This window comes from Protopterus annectens, chromosome 7.part0 (genome assembly GCF_019279795.1).
Source record: "Protopterus annectens isolate FY-2018-M chromosome 7.part0, PAN1.0, whole genome shotgun sequence".
NCBI lineage: Eukaryota > Metazoa > Chordata > Ceratodontiformes > Protopteridae > Protopterus > Protopterus annectens.
In genome coordinates this window covers 291490492-291513229 of record NC_056739.1, presented here as the reverse complement: position 1 = coordinate 291513229, position 22738 = coordinate 291490492, and the positions used below count along the sequence as shown (strand labels likewise).

The 22738-nt window shown below is 45.5% G+C and overlaps 1 protein-coding gene across 1 annotated transcript in view; it reads left to right on the top strand.

The window, feature by feature from the left end:
• The window catches only part of DSTYK (dual serine/threonine and tyrosine protein kinase), a 1161378-nt gene that overhangs the window by 819678 nt on the left and 318962 nt on the right, over window positions 1–22738 (top strand). Inside the window, exon 9 of the mRNA XM_044076801.1 lies at window positions 11129–11261. Within this exon, the coding sequence (XP_043932736.1) occupies window positions 11129–11261 (133 nt within the window). The remainder of the gene's footprint in view (window positions 1–11128; window positions 11262–22738) is intronic.

Below are 22738 nucleotides of genomic sequence, written 5' to 3'. Positions count from 1 at the left end.
GGCTTTAAATTGTCAATTTCATATGATACAGTACCAAGAGTATTTGTTAGATGAATTGCAGAAAAAAACTGTCTTCGCCTGAACCCCTAGATCGTAAGTCACTTCAGGATCAGGTACATAATTCACAACAGGTTAGTAACCATTTCTTGCAGTGTGGTTATGATGCATTGGAAGCTTCATGTAGGTCAGCAATGACAGGTGCAGTCATACGTAGACATGCCTGGCTGAAGGGACAATCTCTGCCAGATCATGTTGAGGCTAAGCTTCTGGATGCTCCACTGGAAAAGCAAAAGTTATTTGGCTCCACTGCTCAAGAGGTTTTAAAGAAATTTGAGGAAAAGGCAAAATCTGTACAAACAGTCAAAGATTTCCTCCAGATACAACCACCAAGATTCAGCAGAAATTGGCCTTCTAAGAATTAGTCCTTTCCAGAAGAGAGATTTCAAAGAGGCAAGAAAACAGGCGTGCCAGAGGTAGAGGGCAAGCTAGAGGCTCCTACAGAGGACGTCAATGGCAGCCTCCGAACCAGAGAGGTAGTGCAGGTCCAACAACTGCTGCACAAGGACAGACTCAATGACTTCACCTTGACCCAGCCGACCAGGGCTCAATTAGAAGCACCTTTGGGCGGAAAGTTGTCTTTATTCTCAAAAAATTGGCACAGTATTACAAGGGACAAATGGACACTGCAAATAGTAGACAAAGGATACAGGTTCCATTTCCATACATTACCAGAAAGAAAGGGAATGCCAAACCTGCCACCAAATCAGAGGGCAGAGGCTTTAAAACAAATTGCCAACCTATTGCAAATGAAAGCTATAGAAAAGGTTCCTCTCGCAGAACAAGGCCAAGGATTTTATTCCAGACTATTCCTTGTCCCAAGTAAAGAAAAACAATGGAGGCCTGTTCTCTATTTGTCCGCACTGAATACTTATCTCATTGTGCCAAAATTCAAAATGCTGACCCTACAGCAACTCCTTCCCATGCTGGGCAAGGGGTCTTGGCTGGTAACTCTAGACCTCAAGGAGGCATACCTGCATGCCCCTATCAAACTTGCAGAAGACACCTCAGATTTCTTGCAGGTTCAGAGCATTATCAATTCTCAGCATTGCCCTTTGGCTTATCTACTGCGCCCAGAGTATTCACGAAATGCCTGGCATCAGTAATTGCACACTGCAGACTTCAGGGGATTCAAATATACCCGTATCTGGACTGCCTTATACAAGCAGACAGCGAACTAACTTTGGAAAAACATTTGAATTATGCCATCCGCCTACTGCAGGCCTTGGGATACACAGTCAACATCACAAGTCAAGACTTGTGCCATCCCAAAGAATAACTTTTCTGGGTGCGGAACTAGATACAACCACCCAAATGGCTTTTCTCACAGAATAAAAAGACAACTACCGGATTACTTCAAAAATCTAACAAAACAAACTCAGATGACTGCAAGGAAAATCCTGCAGGCCCTGGGTTACATGGCATCGTGCATTCTTCTGATTCCACAAGCAAGGCTGCATATGAGAAAACTACAATGGTACCTAAGGAGTTTATGGTCTCAGCACAATCACAGCCTAGAAGCTTTGATACCACTCATTCCATGCCTTCAAAAGGAATTCCTGTGGTGGGCCCAAGCAAGACAGTCAAACAGGGGCCTGCCTTTCAGCAAACCAGTAACCAGCCAAACCATTACCTCGGACACTTCAGACCATGGATGGGGAGCACATATGGAGGACAGATGCATCCAAGGTCTATGGTCTTAGAAAGAATTGCGCATGCACATAAACCAAAAGGAAATGCTGGCAGTGATGCATGCAATCGAGGCCTTCAAGCTCTTTCTACATCAAGGCCACCTGCTAATAAGGACAGACAATACCACAGTTATGTGGTACATAAACAAGCAAGGAGGTACCCATTCCTACCCTCTTCGCAGACTAGCAATGAATCTTTGTGAACTTTCGCTAAAACTCAATATAGAGCTGCAATCCCAGTTTGTGCCAGGAAAAGACAATATACTGGCGGACAGCCTAAGCAGAAAAATACCATGGACCCACATGAATGGATGCTGCACCCAGACATCTTCCTTCAGATAACACAATCATGGGGGAGGCCGGACATAGATCTTTTTGCCTCCCACCACGATCATCAGCTGAAGAAATTCTGCACAAGGACATACCACCCACAAGCATGAAAAGTGGACGCCCTCTCTTTCAGTTGGAATACTCAACAGTGTATGCATTTCCACCACTCCCACTAATGACCAAGGTCTTACTGAAAATCAAGACAGAGCAGCCAAAAGTGATTCTAATAGCCCCGGACTGGCCAAGGCAGCACTGGTACCCACTGTTACGGAGCCTGTCACACACGAAACCGTGGCCTCTACCACTATGGACACTCCTTCTGACACAGCACAATTACAAAACTCTGCACTCCAGCCTGAAAACCCTGCAGCTGACAGCCTGGAGAATACCTTGACTCCTCACCAGGAAAAGCTATCCAAGAGAGTGAAGGATATCATCATGGAAGCTCGCAGACCTTCCACGAGAAAGACATATTCAGCAAAATGGAAAAGATTCCACGCTTGGAGCACCGCAAAGGGCCTAGATGCCACAGTGATGAGCATGGCACATATCCTGGAATACTTAGCAGACATGCTCCATAATGGCCTTTCTTACTCTTCCATAAAAATTCATTCTTCAGCAATTTCAGCAGAATACAATACTGATCCACCTGTCTTCTCTCATCCTCTCCTAAGGCAGTTTCTAAGAGGAATTAAAAACATCAATCCTCCAAGAAAACCACCAGTGCCTACATGGGACCTTAACTTCTTATTGGAAAAGTTGACTTTACCTCCCTTTGAACCAGCAGCATCTTCAGAGTTACAGTTCCTGTCTTGGAAGACTGCCTTCCTTCTGGCCATAACCTCAGCAAGAAGAGTATCTGAATTGCAGGCACTCATGACAGTACAACCATTTCTTATTTTTCATCAGGACAGAGTCTCCTTGAGAACCAATCCTTCATTCATGCCAAAGGTGGTATCCAGGGTCTCATTGAACCAAGCTATTCAACTGCCTACTTTTTTTCCAAACCCACAAAGCAAGGGAGAGAAACTTCTGCATACCCTGGACATTCACAGACAGTTACGCTACTACTTGGACAGAACTAAGACTTTCAGAAAAACTGACCAGCTGTTGGTAGCATATGCTGCAGGCATTCAAGGAAAAGCAATTTCCAAACAGTTTCAAAATGGATAGGAAATTGCATTTGATTCTGCTACTCTTATGGAAAAGCTGTGCCAGCTAACATCAGACCTCATTCCACCAGAGCTACAGCCACCTCCACAGCCTTCTTAAGAGGGGTGGCTACCAAGGACATTTTAGAAGCTGCTACATGGAGCTCCGTGCATACATTTTCCAAGCATTACAATTTACCCTTATATTCCAGATCCAGAGCAGGCTTTGCTATGGCAGTCCTGCAGGGCATTTTAGCTACACCATCATTTTCTTAGAGCCTACCACCCCCAGCTTAGCTATGGTATTCTACCCATATGTAAGGACTGCAGATGCATCCTTGAAGGACATAGTACAGTTTTGTACCTACCATAAATGTAGATGTCCGATAGGTATGCATCTGCAGTCAGGTTTACCCTCCCTCCTTCCCCTCTGTGGTGGTACTTGGGTACTTATCCCTCTTATAGCTAGCTGGGGTTATCTATTATGGTGTATTTGTTTTATATTAATGTGCATGTTTGCAATATTTTGTATTTCTACCAAATTTAGCCTTCCTTAGAGGGCATCTGGCATCTGGGGCAAGAAAAACTGAGGAAGATGGCGTCTGCTGACACTTTTATACCCCAGGCGCTCTGACGTCGGGGAAGGGGCGACATCAGCTGACGCCGGACCCAGACTTTGGAATCCGGCCAACCGAAGGGCTGCCTGAGGCAGGACAACCCATATGTAAGGACTGCAGATGCATACCTATCGGACATCTACATTTATGGTAGGTACAAAACTGTACTTTGCCGGTTCTGTACCCTCTCTAATGTGAGAACCATTTGCCGTAGAGCTTATTGTAGACAGGTATTTTCATCTTCTGTCTTCGCATCCCTAAATGGCGTTTGTCAGCCAACAATCCGTGGACATTCCGAAAAAACGCAGAGATGGAGACGGACCACACAAGGCTAAGCCTTCCGACTCTACTGCTGAGCAGGTCATCAGTTTTCTGGAATTCAGTGAGGCGCTTTGATGCCAGATTCAATATCTGCACAGGCCTCTACTGAGACCCTTTCGGAGTCCAGTATGCTGCAGAAATCTTATTCGTCTTCAGAGCCTTTGGCTGTCTCTGCCTCGGTTGGATCTGGAGCCACAACGCAGGCACCAGCTTGTGAGTAGGCCTCTCGCACTACCGAATCTAGACAAAAACTGACGTCTTCTCATCTGACTACTGTTTCTCTCAAGACGGATGGATACTCTTAGGCCTAGAAGCCAGGCCACTCCTAGAAAATCTGCCTCTAGCCACCATCTTGCTCCTGCTCCACCACCCCAAGCACAAATGCTTAAAATGGCGGAGGATATTTCCCTTATCAGGAGTAGTCAGGCCACAACTTCTAAAAGGAAAAGACGCCCTTCCCCAGAAATTGACAGAACAGGATTCTGAGGAATCTGACTATTCAGATTTTGAAGAGGAACAACCTCTGACTGCTTATGAAGATTCTGATGCAGAGAAATCCATTCCTTCTGCCTCCCCACCAGAAGACCTTTCCTTTGGGGAAACCCTTCACACTCTCAGGGAATATTTCCAATGGGAATCGCAGGATTTCCCCCAGTCTAAGAAAAGACTTAGAGTTTCTGGATCTGCCCTAGCACAGACTCCTGGCCATCCCTCCTGTTTTAGAAGTGGTGGATGATGTTTTCCATGAATCCAGCTTAGCCCCCGATGCCCTCCCACCTGCTCCCAGTATACCTGACAGATGCTACAGAGTACCAGATTCTCACAAGTACCTGTACAGAAATCCTGCTGCAGACCCAGAGGTCATTACAGGGACCTAAAGGAGCTAAGACTACTTCTGCCAAGAATCTTGTTCCTTCTGACGAGGATTCCAGAGCTCTGGATAGATGGGGTAAAAAATTGTACACCTCTGCAACCTTAGCTATCAGAGCACTCAGCTGTCCGTTCCATATGTTAAAATATCAACATATTTTGGAACTATTAAAACAAAAAATTTTAACCCTTCCTGACTGTGCCAGTTTGAAACAGCAGACTTACTGCACTCTACTTAAGTGGCCAGACACTCATTACACTGTGGATATAATGCCCTAGAAGCCTCAGGCAGGGCAGCAGTGTCAGGATCGGTCATTAGGAGACCTGCATGGTTGAAGGAATAACCTCTCCCTGATCATGTCAAGTCTCAACTAATTGATGCATCCCTGGATAAGGACCGCTTGTTTGGAGTAAAAGCAGAAGAGGTGCTTAAAAAGATGGAAGACAAAGCAAAATCTATGCGAACAGTAAAAGATTTCTTTCAGGTTCAACCTCCCAAGTTCAGCAGGAACTTTCCCTCTAAGCACTGGTCCTTCCCTGCACCTAGCAGACAGGGCCAAGGTATTCCCCTTTGACAAGACCACCCAGGCCCCTATCTCAGTGGCAGCAGAGAACCAAACAGTGGACCACTTCCACTCCAAAGGCAGGGAGTTCTAAGACACCCTTCTATGGCAAAAAATCTCAATGACTCCCTCTCTCCCCTGTGCCCGCCTTTCAGTCACCAGAAGCTAGGAGGAGGGCTCTCCCTCTGCAAAGAAAATTTGTTTTCTGTAACAAAGGACCAATGGGTCTTAAAGATCAGTTTTCAGGGATACAAATTCTCTTTCAACGAACTCCCAATTCCAAGAAGGTACCCAGACTTGCCTCCAAATCAGTGGGCAGAGGCACTGAAGCAGGTACAAACTCTCATATCCCAGGGGGCAGTAGAACCTGTCCCCTCAGATCAACGGGCAAAGTTGCTTATTCCAGACTATTCCTTGCTCACAGAAAAGAGGGCACCTGGATCCTGAATCTATCTTCTGAACACCTCCCTGGTGGTCCTCAAATTCAGAATGTGAACTTTGCAGCAGCTGCCATCTATGCTGACAAAAAATGCCTGGCTAGTGAACCTAGACCTAAAAGATGCCTACCTCCACATACCCATAAGGGAATCCTGCAGGAAATTCCTGTGCTTCAGAACAGGCTCGCAACACTTTCAGTTCTCTGCGCTACACTCTGGCTTATCTACTGCACCCGGAGTATTCACCAAATGCTTAGCTCCACTCAAAGCATTTTGCCGACAGAGAAATGTGCAGATTTACCCTTATCTGGATGACTGCCTCATTCAGACAGAATGCAAAGAAAAGCTGCTCCAGGACCTTCTTTGTCAAAACCCTCCTAACTTCCCTAGGGTTCACCCTCAACAAGAAGAATTCAAAGCAAACACCCTCCAGGAAGATCATTTTCTTGGGAGCACTGCTGGACACAGCATCCCAAATGGCCTCCCTATCCCCAGAAAAGCAGAGCTTCCTGCCTCTCTACTTTACCCAGCTGGCTTCCAGAAGTCACCTCACTGCTAGGAAGTTGCTGCAAGCCTTGGGGTACATGGCATCTTGCGGTCCTTCTGATTCCTCTGGCCAGGCTTCACATGAGAAAACTTCAGTGGTATCTAAAGAGCCTTTGGTGTCAGCACTCCCAGCCTCTAGAGACCTCTATCCCACTGATCCCCCATATAAGGGCCGAGTTTCTCTGGTGGGCAGGGGTCTGTGCCAAAAACATGGGTCTTCCCTTCATCCTCCGCCATACCAGCCAGACCATCACCACTGACGCCTCAGACATTGCTTGGGGTGCTCACCTAGCAGGCAGGTGCACCCAAGGTCATTGGGATGCCCAGCACCTTCTCTTACACATCAGTCAGAAGGAAATGATGGCAGTACAAAAGGCTCTGAATTCCTTCAAACCCCATTTCAGGCCAGGGGTTCTCCTTATCAAAACAGACAACACAGTAATGTGGTACATCAACAAACGGGGAGGGGACCCGATCTTGCCCTCTGTGCAGGCTAGCCATAAACCTCTGGATGACAGCCGCCTCCATGGGTTTACACCTAATTGTCCAATACCTTCCAGGGGGCAACACCCTGGCAGACCACCTAAGCAGAAACTTGCTGGACCCCCACGAATGGCAGCTCCACAGAAAAATCTTTTTGCAAGTCTTTCGGGAGTGGGGAACTCTGGAGGTGGATCTCTGCTTCACACCTCAACCATCAGCTCAAAAAATTCTGTACCAGGGAGCATCACCACCTAGCGTGGAAGGTGGATGCCTTGACCTTCCCCTGGAACTCCCTCTTTGGGTAAGCTTTCCCTCCTCTGCCTCTTATTCCCAAGGTACTGATCAAGATAAGGGAGGAGACACCAAAGGTCATCCTCATTGCTCCAGATTGGCCCAGACAGCATTGGTATCCCTTACTGCGCAGCCTGACATTACAGCCTCCCAGGCAGCTTCCCCTGATCTCAGACACCTTGATTCAGGTGTGTGTGGGGGTGGGGAGAATGCTGCAACCAGACTTGCAGACTCTCAAACTGTCAGCATGACTAATGCTTTAAAAGCAAACAAGGGGTCCCTGTTAAGCAAACTGGTCCTAGACATTATCAAAGGCCAGAAGGCTCAGCACCAGAAAAGCAGGGAAATGGAAAGGATTCTGGTCCTGGAGCCAGTCCAGAGGGGGCAGTACCTCACAACCTTCCATCCATCTTATCTTAGAGTACCTAGCCAAGTTACTCAATAGTAGCCTCTCCTTCTCTTCTATTAAAATCCATGCCTCAGTCATTTCAGCTCATTTCAATTCAGACCAGCCCCTCTTCTCACATCCTTTGATTAAACAATTCCTCACAGGTGGCTTCTAATATCAGACCTCCCAGAAGGCCACGCACGCCAGCTTGGGACCCAAATTTAGTTTTAGAAAAACTAATCTTACCTCCATTGAGATGCCTCTCGTGGAAGACTGCATTCGTACTAGATGTCACCTCGGCCAGAAGGGTTTCTGAACTTCAGGCACTCTTGGCCGTGAACCCTTCATTTTCCATGCAGACAGGGTCTCCCTGAGGACTAACCCCTCTTTTTTGCCCAGGGTGGTATCTGATGTGACCCTCAACCAGGCCATACATCTACCCACCTTTTCTAACCCTCAAAACAAGGGGGAAAGAATTCTGCACTCAGATGTGCACAGACAACTCTGATACTACCTGGATCATACTAAACTCTTCAGGAAAAATAGACCAGCTTCTTGTCAGCTTTTCCCCAGGGCCAAAGAGGAAGCCCATTTCCAAACAAATCATTTCCAAATGGATATCATACTGTATCCATTTCTGCTGCAGACTACATGGGAAATCACCCCCTAAGTCTGTTTGTACCCATTCCACCGGGGCAGCCTCCACTTCTACAACATTCCTCAGAGGGGTTCCCACCAGCTGCTACCTGGACCTCTGTCCATTCCTTTACAAAGCATCACCACCTATCTCCTCTCCTAGTCTAGGGCAGGGTTTGCCTCTGCAGTTCTGCAGGGCTTGCTCACCCATGCCTAGGGCTCTAACTAATCTTTCCACCCCTCTCCTCAGCTTTTAGGAATCCTCCCACAGGTGATGGTAACAGTGAAATGAAGAACATAGTACAGTTGTGTACACTTACCATAAATGTAGATGTTTGAGTGTATAAACTGTTGCAGTCCTGTTTTCCCTCCCTCCTTCCCCCTTATATCCTCTTTCCCTAGGGGACATAACCTTCCCATGGTGGCTGTTAGTCACCAGGACCACTTTACCATATTTCCTTGTGCTTCTGATGGGTTAGGGCAAGAAAAACTGATGTATTGGCGTCTGCTGCCTTGCTTTATAGCACTGACGACCTGACGGACTACAGGCAACAGCAGAATAACATTGACTCTGGTAAATTCGGGCCGGCTGAGGGCTACCACAGCAAGGATAACCCTCAGGTGGTGACTGCAACAGTGAATACACTCTAACATCTACATTTATGGCAAGTTTACACAACTGTACTTTGCACACTAAATATGAAAAAAGTAATGCTTGGCGTATTGTCATGCATGCTGTTGCGCAATTATGATTGATTAGTTCTAGATTTTCTGTTAAGATTTGTCCATTGTTTTTCTTCCACCTCCTGTTACTGCTTCCATTTGCAAAAGAATCATCTCTAGTGAGGTACATTATCAGGATGTTGGTGCCATTATGGGGTTGTGGGATCTTAATTTTTAATCCCTAACCCTGGCTATCTAATGTATGCAGTGCACCCAAGCAAGACTGCTCTGCATGAGTGCATTCTTGGCGTAAGAGAATGCGAGGTTCATACAGCCGTGAGTGCGTATGTTTGAGAGTAGCAGTAAAGCATTAATCTGCGCCAGGACTGATGCTGTTCTGAAAAAAGCTAATGAAACTGTTCATCAGCTCTTCATGTTCATCTTGCCCAGCTGGCTTTTGGATTCTTGGGGCACTAATTGAGCCCTTGTCACCAGCAATGCAGTCATGAGCAAACCCATTTCACTAGGTTTGTAGTGTTCAGGTCTGTTTCTGTGATTTAAACTGGAAAGTTAAACATCTGCCTTAAATCCAGTGGATAAGAAATGTTGCAGGGATCTGCTGTTAAGTTGAGCTACTTTTATAACTGCATTTCTTGTCTTACACCTGTTACTTGCCACAACAGACTGCATCTCCCTGCAAGCCATAATTGGATCAAATGCGTATATATTTCTTGCTGTAGGCTCCAGCTTCTTTTGAGCAGTAGTTGGATAAAACTGCTTGTTGGTTGCTACTGTAGGCTCCAACTCCTGCAAACCGTAACTGAAAGAAATGGCCTTTGAAGATGGCCATATGAATTTTAAGCTGGCTTAGTTTTTCAGACAGACGCTTGTTTGTGTATATATGCACACAAATGTGTTTCTGCAACAATGTGTATATATTTATATAAACAGATGCTCAAAATGAGTCTCATGGTTAAGAATCTGCCGTGCCCATTTTCCATTTCTGCGACTGCCTCTCTATTGCATTTAAAAAGTCCCTCTATTGCATTTAAAAAGTCCAGTAAATAACATTGACTACTAGATCAGAGCTTTCGTGATTCTATGCACCCCATCAGTCTGTGCATACAAACAGTACTTTTATCACTTGTGTAAAAAAAAAAAGGCAGTACAGATACTTAGCCACAACATCTCAGGAATTTCACTTAACATATCTCTAATTGCAGAACCCATTTTTGAAAAATTGTAGGTCAATTGGCAAGTCTCTAGATTGCCTGTAGTTGAGTGCAATGTGTGTGTTCAAAAGCCAATTTCTCTTGGTGCTTGAATTAACCAATTCCATTTGGTGATGAATTTGTCTTCAACCATGTCATTGTCAAGTACGTATTACCCCTAGTGAGAATATCTGGGATTATACCACAGGTAATTTGAGGAGACCTTTCCTTTGCTAAAACCCAAGTTGACATCTTTTGAGTGAAACTGAAACATCAAAAAGCATGTCATTGTTTTTCCAAACCATGTGCAAGTTTAACATTAGGTGTATATATAGCAATAAATTTAACTGTACAGCACAGATGTATGAGAATTTTAACAGTGCAGTTTTCTCAGTCATGATTTGAGAAAATCCGTGATCAATCCCACAGTTACCCATCATCCCCACCACAAATCTAACCATCCAGATTCTCTCCATTACTGCTTTTCCTTATTTACTTTTGTACCACATTTTTTATTCTTTAGTAAAGTTGCATTAAATTTTTTATTGCATTTCAGTGTGGGGATTGAATGTGCTATGGGTTGTCTTGTACATTTGTTTGTGTTGACATGTATTGTTTAGGACTGACTTATGTTTATTGGGATGAGTATTGTAGAGTTCTTTGGTGCATTTATTTTCAAGTCCTTATAGAGAGTGATATAGAGCTGTATTAAGGAGTGCAGTCATGTTTCTAGAACTGCTTGAAGTGACTGAGAATTCTATTTAGTTGTGCTGTACTTTTCTTGAAGGTAGGTGTTGTATAGTGGATGCACAAGGCAAGTCACAATTCATTTGGCAAACTTGTGCTTTGTACCTGTTTCACCTACCACAACAGATCATTGCCGAAGCATGAACGCCTCATAGACCTTCATGGATCAGTGATCGACTACAACTATGGTGGAGGATCTAGTACTGCTGTGCTTCTCATAATGGAGCGACTACATCGTGACCTGTACTCTGGCTTAAAGGTAAGACCATTGCAGACCTGTACATTGTCTGCACACCGTTTGATTCTTTTTGAGTACACTTTCTGAAGACCTGTTGGATGAGGTGAGAAGCAGCATGCTTCTAGAAAACAATGTTTTAGTTCAGTATTGAATTTAAAGAGCAGGATATAGTGCTAAATGTTGACAGTCTGTGTGCCACCTTAGTTTAGGTATGAGTCAGGGGTACACTGCATCCAGGTGAAGTAGAAGCAAGTGTCTTTCTATATTATGATATGGGATATGCTGTTTTGTTTTTTTAATCTTGATTAACATAGAAAATGCAGTGTAGAGACTTTTGCATTGGAACTTATAGTCCGTCAAAGTTTGGGCACAGTGTAGCATGATTTGGCATATTTTACGCTTCTTTCTCTCATATACATATATTCATTCATACACATACAAATACACACCTACCCAAAGTGTGAAAGTCCTACAGACAATTCAGTAAAAACTGCAAAAAAATCCTGCTAAGCTAGAGTCTTTTTGGTGTATTACTTCAAACTCCATGTAACTGAGACCCACAGACTATATGCAAATGGTCCCCTAAGGACGTACCAGTATTTCAGCTCTTTGCTAAATACCTACCAACCCTCTTCTAAATGTCCATGACTTTTTACTTTAAAGGAAAATCCCACTATCTGTAGACATGCTTGATGTTTATCATATTGATTCCTGCTGTAGTAGCCTTAGCTATATAGGTTATATCCTGCCAAAAGATAACAGCCGTACAGTTTGCACAGCTTCAGGGTGCCTTCCATGTGCTCAAACAATTGGGCAGCTTGAACTAAGCTGCCTTAAAATCGCAGGTTTAATTTTCTTCTATACAAAATATTTATTTATTGCTTGTGTTTACTGGGAAAGACCAGCTGGGTAAAATGCCCTTCTTCAGTGGAAGCTTAGGGAGGAAAGCTCCACATGATAGAACTGAGCAACAGCCATGTAAAAAATGAAAACATGCTTGTTTATTATCATTTCTCAGAAATTGCAATTCATTGTGTACAGAGGAGACTTTTTTTTTGTGAACTAGTATTCTTTCAACTTCCACAAAGTAAGTGAAAATTTTACAGTACATTAGGTTTGAGTTGTGTAAATGATGGAAGTTGGGGAAAGTGTTGGGAAAGGAGTTTAGGTAGAGAAGGTGCAGTGATTGTGGGCAAGTAAGTGGGTTAGATTGTAAACTGGAGATATGTAGCAGTAAATTCTACTAGAGGGTAATGAATGTGTAAGATTGCATTTAGATTGGAGGGTAAATGCAGTGGTCTAGGTGGCATTCATAGGTATGCTTTCAGCTTTTTCTTAAGGTATGTGACATTGTTGATTTAGTTGAGTCTAGGAAAAGGGGTTTCACGTGTTAGCAGCAAACGTGGTGTAAAGTGTGTCCCAGATGGAGTCGAGAGGGTTTGATGCATTTGGCATGTTTTATGTTTTAATGTGTGGGAGAGGGAAAATAGAGGGGCATTTGTTGTATTTGGAGTATTATGTGCTGTTTTTAGTTGTGTTTTTTAGAAGGTTGGGTAGTTAAGCCAGTTTAGGTTTTTGGTGGCAGTGCAGTGGTGTATTCAAGTTGGTAGTGAATTTAGCTCCTCTCTACAAGATACACTGCTAAATGTCCTTCTGTTCACATGTTGCAGTATTCTGTACATATGGGTTTTCCTCTCTTGCTACCCAAACCATCTGGTCAGTATACAAAAGATGTCAGTCACTGTACGGTACGTGGGATGTCTGACATGGCTAGCTGTGCATGGGCCATAAATATGACATCTGCATGCACCAGACCTCAGAACTTCTCAGCCATTAGTCGAGCGTCAGGCGTTCCTGCCTTCCTGGCTGTCGGATTTTTGAGAACTCAGTAAGTACCCCATTGAGGAGCCTTCTTTTCAGTCATTGTTTAATACTTGTTCAAGTCATCCAGAAAGGGCAAGTGTAAGTGTGGCCGTCGGATACCTCACAGACACCCACGATCTGTGCTTGTTTTGTCTTGGTAAGTCACATGACTACAAGGCCTGCCCCATCTGCCAGACGTTTGTTTCCAAAATTTTACATAGCCAACTCCACATGCTTAATCTATACTTAAAAAAACAACGTCTTAAACAGCTAGCATTACAGATGGAGGGGTCTGCAGACTCAACTACCGAACCATCAAAAAAGAAGGCCAAGACTGCAAAGCCTACTACTGCCACTGCGCCTCCTCCGTCCAACACAGCCTATAGCAGTCAGCTTGGTTGAATGCTCTGTTGTCCCCGATACAGCGAGTACTTGGGAAGCTGCAGAATCCTGCATGGAAGGCATGTCCATAGAGGCTTTACGGATGCTGGTCTCCACCGAGGAGGAACCTGCACTTTCGGTAGGACAGTCAGATCCCTCAGTCTCTCTACAGTCATCGGACCCTAGGCCTTTATCTGTTCAGATGCCTGCCAGACCATCCCACAAAGAGGAGGAAGCATGTGTCCCCTGTTAACAGAAAGTACACCAGATTTTCTCTCAAAGCCTATTTAATGCCTTTATGGCCTTGCGGCCTACTGCACCTGGGACTTCCACTATCTCATTTCCAGTCCTGAGCTCTAGGCCTTAGGCCACAGAACTCTCTCAGATGGAAGAGGAAGAATACTCTGATTCTTCTGAAGAATCACTCTCCTACATTTCTGATATCCCCTTCTCCCCTTGGATATGGTTCCCCAGAGGAAGAATCTGTGGACCCAAGATTCACCTGAAGAAGATCTAACCTTTGGGGAAACTATAGCTAAAATGAAGGAACATTTTAAGTGGGAATCGTCAGAGGTGACTGAGGTACAAAAAGATATGACCTCAACCAGATGAATTCGCCAGCCCCTTCTATTCCTCCCATTTTTCCAGCCTTTTTGGATGCCTTTTCAGCAGCATCCCTGAACCCGGACTCCAAGCCCCTTGCTCCACACAGACTGGATAGATTCTGTAAAGTCCCTGAGACTGCAAAATTCTTAAGTGTCCAGCTGCAGACCCAGCCACCATTTCTATTTCAACTGACAGAGCTTCAAAACTTCTGCTTTCTACTGTTCTCCTCCCAGCAGACAAGGAAGTAAGTGAGATTTTAGCTTATCACTAATAATTATACCAAGTAATTTTGTAAGGGGGACTTGATCAGTGGTAATGTTACTGAACTTAAATGGAGTAGGTGTTTGTGGTGGTAGACATTTACATTGGGGAAAATAGAATGAGCTTCATGTTTGGTTTAGTGCAGCTCTCTGACTGAAGAATGCATGCTGCTTGTTTTTTGGGGTTCAGGAATGGTAGGGCATTGCAGATGGTAGAGACTGCATGTTGAATGAGTGAAGACTGGGATACAGTTATGGTTTGCTCAGTAATAAAAATGTCGAAGAGTAGGGGACCTTAGGACTGATCTTTGGGCAGAGATGGGAAGAAATATGGATGTTGCCATTTTGCACATTGGTGTAAGAGTTATGATTGAAACTATTGAATTTCTTTGTAGTGGCATGTTTCTGCAATAATTTCTAGTGTAAAACAGTATAAAAACTTTTATATACATTTAATAAGATAGCAAGAGGGTCTTTCCACTTCTTCCCTGGCTTCACTCCCTTTTGGAGATGGGCATTTTTCTCCAAGGACTCCACCAGAAATTCCTTCTCTAACCACTGCAGCTTTAGAGACCTCTGCTACAACTTCTCTGATTTCGGCTTTCCTGGTGCCAACAGCTCACATCTTCAGCCCCAGTCTCTGTCCTGCGTTCCTTGGTTTCTTCAGAACTGATGGGACTCCCGGGGTCATAGCTCCATGACACAGTTTGTGGGCTCTTCCTTAGCTTTGATCTTGATGGCTGTTTCCTCAGTGTGTGGCGGGAGCATGGTTCCAAGGTTGTCCTTCCTGGGTCTGGGCTACTATCCCTCTTTGGGGGGGGGGCTTCTTTTCAAGTTGGAGAGGATCTAGTCTTCTGCAGACTCCAGTAATTTCTCCCCCATTGGAGCATTTTCCCAGGATCCCTTCTGATCCAGAGCTTCCTGCAACCTCCATTCCAGGACAATGAGCACAGAAGCTGCAGGACACCCCCATACAGGCCCCACCTCTTGCGATTCCTCCACAGAAGCTCTGGAAGAGGTCATGTAAGAGGAAACATCTTGATTCCCTGAGGGAGTCTTTCACAAGAGAGACTGATGACTGGGAGGGTTCTCCCAGGTCACCCCCCCCCCAAAAAGACATATCCTTTGGAAACGTTCTTGAAATATTAATACAGGTGGCGGGAAGTCCCAAAACCCATTCTCCAGAGGAGTCTGTTTACTTGGGAGTCTTCAGTGCTTGCCCATCTACCTCTTGGGTGACCCCGCTGGCTGACGGTCTTGTTAAACTGATCGCCCAGTGGGAATGGAAGGCCCTTGACTCCATAGAATCATTCCCCAGGGCCATCGAAACTGGACCAAAGGTTTAGTAGTAGATGCCATGGTGGTTGCGGCAGCCACCAAGAAGGAACTAGCAGAAGAAAGTTGCAATGTTCATCCCCCCAACCGAGAGTCTAACGATGGACAGATTTGGGAAGCAATTCTACGCTTCATCCTTTGCCTTGTGGCCGTTGAACTTCTTGGTACATTTCACTAGACTTCAGGGGCATCTGATCAAGGAAATATGATACCCTCGCAGAAGTTGTTTAATGAGGTGCAGGATAAGGTAGCCTCCCAGCTTACCACCCTGGAGTCTGTTTCTAACTCATCCATGAAGCTGATGTTACATGCAACCGAAGGGACGACCTAGGGCAGCAGGGTCAGGTGTAGCCATATGGAGGCATGCCTGGATGCACTTGTGTGAGTTTGCAGAGCCATTCAAGTCTTTGTCAGTGCTCCATTTGACGAATCTTCCCTTTTTGGCCCCAAAGTGAAAGATACATTAGCCAGGTGTGAAAAAGATGTAAAAACCCTATTTGCTGTGGGTGTATGTTTTTTCTACTACACAACGCTCCTATTCTAGAAACCAGAGAAGCGGGAAAATGTAGTTCAAGAAGACCCAAGGCCCTTTCCAGGATACACATGGTAACGACTCCCCTCTGGGCAGAGGGGAAGCTGTAATGGAAGATGCCGACTATGCGGCAGAGGTGGCCTGCCAAGTCAGGGTTCCAGAGATTCCTTCTCGCATCCTACCAGCACTCCTGAAAGGAAGCCAGATTGCTTGCCTTTGGAGACGGTTGGGGAAGACTATCCTTGCACCCACTAGCCTGGCAAAAAATAACCAAAGATGCTTGGGTGTCGAGGATCATTACCAAAGGTTACTGTATTCCATTCGACCTTACCCCAAAACTAGGAAGAAGGATCCTTGATGTCCCACCCAATCAGAGGGATCAGGCAGCTCTGGAAATTCAAAAGCTGCTAGAAAGTCGTCCAATACGTCCCTCCAGACCAGGTGGGATCCAGATTCTACTCAATGTTCTTTTTGGTATCAAAAAAGACCAGACTAGAGAACAATTTTGGATCTCAGTGTTCTGAACAAGTTTGTTCAAGAGACAATTCCAGATTGTCACAGTTCAGTCTATTCTTTCCTTCTTAGGGAAAGATGAATTGGATGTTCTCTGTAGGTCTCCAGGATGCGTGCTACAACATAAAAATGGACAAATGCTCCAGGAGGGACCGCTTTAGGCTGGGAGCCAGTTATCAGTTCCAGGCTCTCTCCTTTGGTCTCACCACAGCCCCCCAGGTGTTGAAATGTATGGAAGCAGTAGCAGCTAACATGAGACTGCACAGGTTCAAAGTGTTTCCATATTCAGACAACTGGTTCCTTATCACACACACCAGGCATCTACTCGAACAGACGAGAAATTTCACGCTAAGCATTTGCGCTTGTCTAGGTGTAACTGTGACTCTTGCCAAATCTCAGCCAAGTCCAACCCAACATTTCGACTTCATAGGAGTCTGCCTGAATACGACCTCTGGCATAGCCGCCCTTCCTTTTCACAGACTGCAGAAAATAAGATCACAGGTAGACATTCTTTCCAACGACACTGTTCCCACTGTACTAGTTTTACAGGCACTGGGATCCATGGCAGTGGGCCATCACTTTAGTACCTCTAGCAAGGTTCGACATTAGAAGCTTACAGTGGCTTTTATCCGAATTGCCAATTGTTGTAAGAAAGATTTATCTTGGATAGAATCTGAGGAAATTCTTTTGGACCCACAATTTGTATCACCTCATCCCCAGGCCATAGTTAGCGTGGATGCCTCCCATATCAGGTGGGGGGGCATTTTCAGGGAAGACCTGTCCAAGGCATTTGGTCCCCAATAGAGGCCAATCTGCATATCCGTGTTCTGGAACTGAGGGCAGTGCTCTTAACATTGCAAGCCTTTCAAACTGCCCTCCCTGTAGGAATGATTGCGTTTCAGTTGGACAACATGTCAGTAGTCTGGTACATCAACAAGCGAGGCAGAACAAAGTGGTATCCCCATTGTTGAGAAGCCCTCAGAGTGTGGCAATGGGCGATCGCTTCAAACTCCTTTCTGGTAGCAATGCACATCCTGGGGAGCTCAAATGTGATAGTGGAAAAATTGTGCAGATGCATCCTCCTGCCTCATGAGTGGTCTCTTAGTCCCAGAGTGGTGAAGGAGATTTTCCATCGCTGGAGCCAGCCTTGCTGCAACCTATTTGCATGCCTCAGAACAAGTACAGCAGCTACTTTGCCCTAATCCCCCCTCAGGGGTTTCCCTGAGAGATGTCCTTTACGATTGGCCCTCAGGACTACTTTATGCCTTTTCCCTCGTTCCTCTAATACCCCTTTTTCTGAAGAAGGCCATAAGGTTGGAGAGCAAAGTAATTCTCATTGGCTCATTTTGGCCTCGACAAGTCTGGATGTCCTTCAAGGGTGCATCTGCAGTCATAACATATGGGTTGTCCTGCCTCAGGCAGCCCTTCGGTCGGCCAGATTCCAAAGTCTGGGCCTGGCCTCGGCTGATGTCACACTTCACCCGACGTCATAGCTCCTGGGGTATAAAGGCATCAGCCGACGCCATTTTCCTCAGTCTTTCTTGCCGCGCGGTGCCCGAAGCAGAAGCTGTTCAAGTGCCGGTCAGTCAGATCCAGAGATTTCAGCTACCGAAGACTTCTAAAAAAGCTAAGTACCCCGTTGGGGACTCTTTCTTGCCTCAGCCGATGTTAGACAAAGTAAATAATTGTTTAACTTGTGGGAAACAAATACCTCCTAAGGATTTCCACTCTTACTGCCTTCCTTGCTTAGGCCCAGACCACGACGTATCAGCTTGTTTAGCCTGTGTTTCCTTCAACCGACGGACACTTAGACGTCGGTCGGAGTTTGCTGAAGTTTTTTGGCTCCGCTTTTGCATATAAAATGCCATTGGAGACTCAGACTACACATTTAGCTAAAAAACGCAAGGAAAAGGACAGACACTCGCAGCCCGCGGTTTCGGCTGAAACCACGGTTAGGCCTACCGCGAGTGTCTCTGTTTCGACTGAAACAGAGACCTCGGTTCTCCCTTCTGCCGAAAGCATGCCTCCGACAACCGAGGTCACAAAGGCCCCGGCTGAGTCGGCTACAGAAATTCCTACTGAAGAAGCAGGCACACAAGATTTGTCCGACACCATTCCGTTGGACATCTCTACTCCTGCACGTGGGACAGCTAGACCCCCCTGCTTCTATGTCTATCATGGTCTTCTCCGGGGCTAAAGCAGCTAAACTTTCCAAGGCCTTACCTACAAAAAAGCTCCCTCTCACAGACCTACCTCAAGTTCTCAGATTCTCAGCCTTGCTGAGGACCTTATTTCTCAGATCAGGGGATCCCAACCTCACCCAGACAGGGCCTCACAACCCCCTCCTGAAAAGAGGCCTAGGACTGAACCCCCTGAACCTCTCTCCTCTGACTATTCCTTGGATGGTTCAGATTTATCTGACCATCAGGAAGGACCATACTCACCTTATGAGGATTCTGATGCAGAAGACTCCATTCCTTCTGCCTCCCCTCCAGAAGAATTTTCATTTGGGGAAACTCTGCACTCAATGAGGGAACCCTTCCAATGGCAGGGTCAGGAATTTTCTGATTCTAGGAAAAGGCTAAGGACTTTTTTACACTTACCACAGCATAGGCCTTTAGCCATACCACCTGTACTATCAGTTGTTTATGATGCATACAATGATGCCAGTACTGCCCCTGATTCTCTTCCCCCGGCCCCTGCCAAACCTGACAGATACTACAGGGTCCCGGATTCTCACTTCCACTTGTATAAGGCCCATGCTGCAGACCCAGAAACCATTTCTCAGGGCCCTAAAGGTGTTGCAGCTGCCTCTGCCAAAAACCCCCTACCCTCTGAAAGAGAATCAAGAGCATTAGAGAGATGGGGTAAAAAGGTTTATACATCTGCTACTCTCTGCCAGGGCTTTCAGCTGTCAATTTCACATGATACAGTACCAGGAATTTTTGTTAGATCAGCTGAATAAAAAGCTGTTCTCTCCTGAACCTTTAGACCGTAAGTCCCTTCAGGATTTGGTACACAACTCTCAGCAGGTCAGTAATCATTTCTTAAAATGTGGTTATGATGCACTGGAGGCTTCATTTAGATCAGCTATGACTGGAGCAGTGATTTGAAGGCATGCCTGGCTAAAAGAACAATCCTTGCCAGACCATGTTAAGTCTAAACTCCTAGATGCCCCTATGGAGAAACAAAGTTTATTTGGCTCCCCTGCACAGGAGGTTCTAAAGAAAGTGGAAGAAAAAGCAAAATCTGTCCAAACAGTCAAGGATTTTCTGCAGGTCCAACCTCCGAGGTTCAGCAGAAATTGGCCTTCAAAGAATTGGTCCTTTCCAGACACCTCCAGAGCACAGAGAGGCAGAAATAGACGCCCAAGAGGCAGAGGTCAATCAAGGGGATGCCTACAGGGGTCGTCAGTGGCAACCTGCCAACCAGAGAAGTGCCGCCACAGCTGCGACTGCAACCACTTCCACAGGACAGACACAATGACTTGGCTCTGATTCCGCCTACCAGGGAACAACTGGAAGCACCCTTGGGCGGAAAGCTAGCTTTATTTTCAAAAAACTGGCATTGCATTACAGGAGACAAATGGACTTTGCAAACAATAGACACAGGCTACAGGTTTCACTTCCACACTCTACCAAAAGAGAGAGGAATGCCAAACCTTCCACCAAGCCAGAAATCAGAGGCTCTAAAACAAATCATCAGCTTACTAAGGATGAGAGCAATAGAAAAGGTACCATCTATGGAACAAGGCCAAGGATTTTACTCCAGACTATTCCTTGTACCAAGAAAAGAAAATCAATGGAGGCCTATTCTCGACTTGTCCGCACTGAACACATATCTCATTGTTCCAAAATTCAAGATGCTGACCCTACAGCAACTTCTTCCCATGTTGGGCAAGGAGTCTTGGCTGGTGACTCTAGATCTCAAGGAGGCATACCTGCACGTCCTTATACGACCAGATTGCAGAAGACACCTCAGATTTCTTGCAGGATCAGAGCATTATCAATTTTCAGCATTGCCCTTTGGCTTATCTACTGCGCCCAGAGTATTCACGAAATGCCTGGCATCAGTAATTGCACATTGCAGGCTTCAGGGAATTCAAATCTACCCATACCTGGACGACTGCCTAATACAAGCGGACAACAAGACAAAAATAATGAAGGATTTGGCCTATGTCATACAACTGCTGCAAGCCTTGGGATACACAGTCAACATACAAAAGTCAAGACTAGTGGCATCCCAAAGGATAACATTTTTGGGTGCAGAACTGGACACAATAACTCAGATGGCTTTTCTCACAGAAGAAAAACAAAAGCAACTACCAGTCTACTTCATGGCATTAACAAGACAAACTCAGCTTACTGCAAGGAAAGTCCTGCAGGCCCTGGGTTACATGGCATCTTGCATAATCTTGATCCCACATGCCAGGCTGCATATGAGAAAATTACAATGGTACCTAAGAAATGTATGGTCTCAACACAGACAGTCTAGAAACCCTGATACCAATCATTCCATGCCTGAAAAAAGAATTCCTGTGGTGGGCTCAGGCCTGCCAGATCAACAGAGGATTGCCTTTCCACAAACCACATCCAAGGCAGACCATCACCACGGACGCCTCAGACCTAGGCTGGGGGGCACACATGGAAGACAAGTGTATCCAAGGCCTATGGTCCCAAGACCAGCTGAATCTACACATAAATCTAAAGGAGATGCTGGCAGTGAAGCATGCAATCGAGGCATTCAGATCATTCCTCCAGCAAGGACACCTGATAAGGACGGACAATACCACAGTCATGTGGTACATCAACAAACAGGGAGGCACACATTCATACCCTCTATGCCGGATGGCAATGGACTTGTGGAACTTAGGCCTGAATCTCAACATCCAACTGCAGGCCAGATTCGTACCAGGAAAAGAGAATTCACTAGCAGACAGCTTAAGCAGAACTACCACAGATGCTCACGAATGGATGCTGCATCCAGACATCTTCAAAACCATAACAAAGAAATGGGGAATGCCAGAGATAGACCTGTTCGCCTCCCCACTCAACCACCAACTGAAGAAATTCTGCTCAAGAGTATACCACTCACAAGCCTGGAGGGTGGACTCCCTTACTTTCAGCTGGAAGGCCCTGACAGTATATGCCTTTCCACCTCTCCCATTGATGTACAAAGTTCTACTGAAGATCAGAGAGGAACAGCCAAAGGTAATTCTGATAGCTCCAGACTGGCCAAGGCAGCATTGGTACCCGCTACTGAGAAGCATGTCTCAGACGAACTCATGGCCTCTACCTCTATGTCCTTTACTTCTAACGCAGAACAACTACAAGACCCTGCATCCAAACTTAAAAACGCTGCAGCTAACTGCTTGGAAAATTGCATAAAACAAAACCAACCTGTTTTATCTCAGAGGGTTAAGGACATTATCCTGGAGGCTCGCAGACCCTCCACAAGGAAAACATATTGAGCCAAATGGAAGAGATTCCTCATTTGGAGTGCAGCAAAGGGAACAAATGTCACACTGGCAAACCTAGCACACATCCTAGAATACTTAGCAGAACTGTTCCACAATGGCCTGTCCTATTCTTCCATTAAGATTCATGCATCAGCAATTTCAGCAGAGTACAACATGGATCCTCCTGTCTTCTCTCATCCTCTCCTCAGACAATTTTTGAGAGGGATCAAAAATGTAAAACCTCCAAGGAGACTACCTCTGCCTGCATGGGATCTCAATTTTGTGCTAGAAAAATTAACACTTCCCCCTTTTGAACCAGCAGCAACAGCAGACTTACAGTTCTTATCTTGGAAAACTGCCTTCCTGCTAGCAATCACTTCAGCAAGAAGGGTATCCGAGTTACAGGCATTAATGGCAGTGCAGCCTTTCCTTATCTTTCACCAGGATAGTGTCTCTGAGAACCAATCCTACTTTTATGCCAAAGGTGGTATCCAGGGTATCCTTGAACCAAGCTATTCATTTACCTACATTCTTCCCTAACCCACAGAAC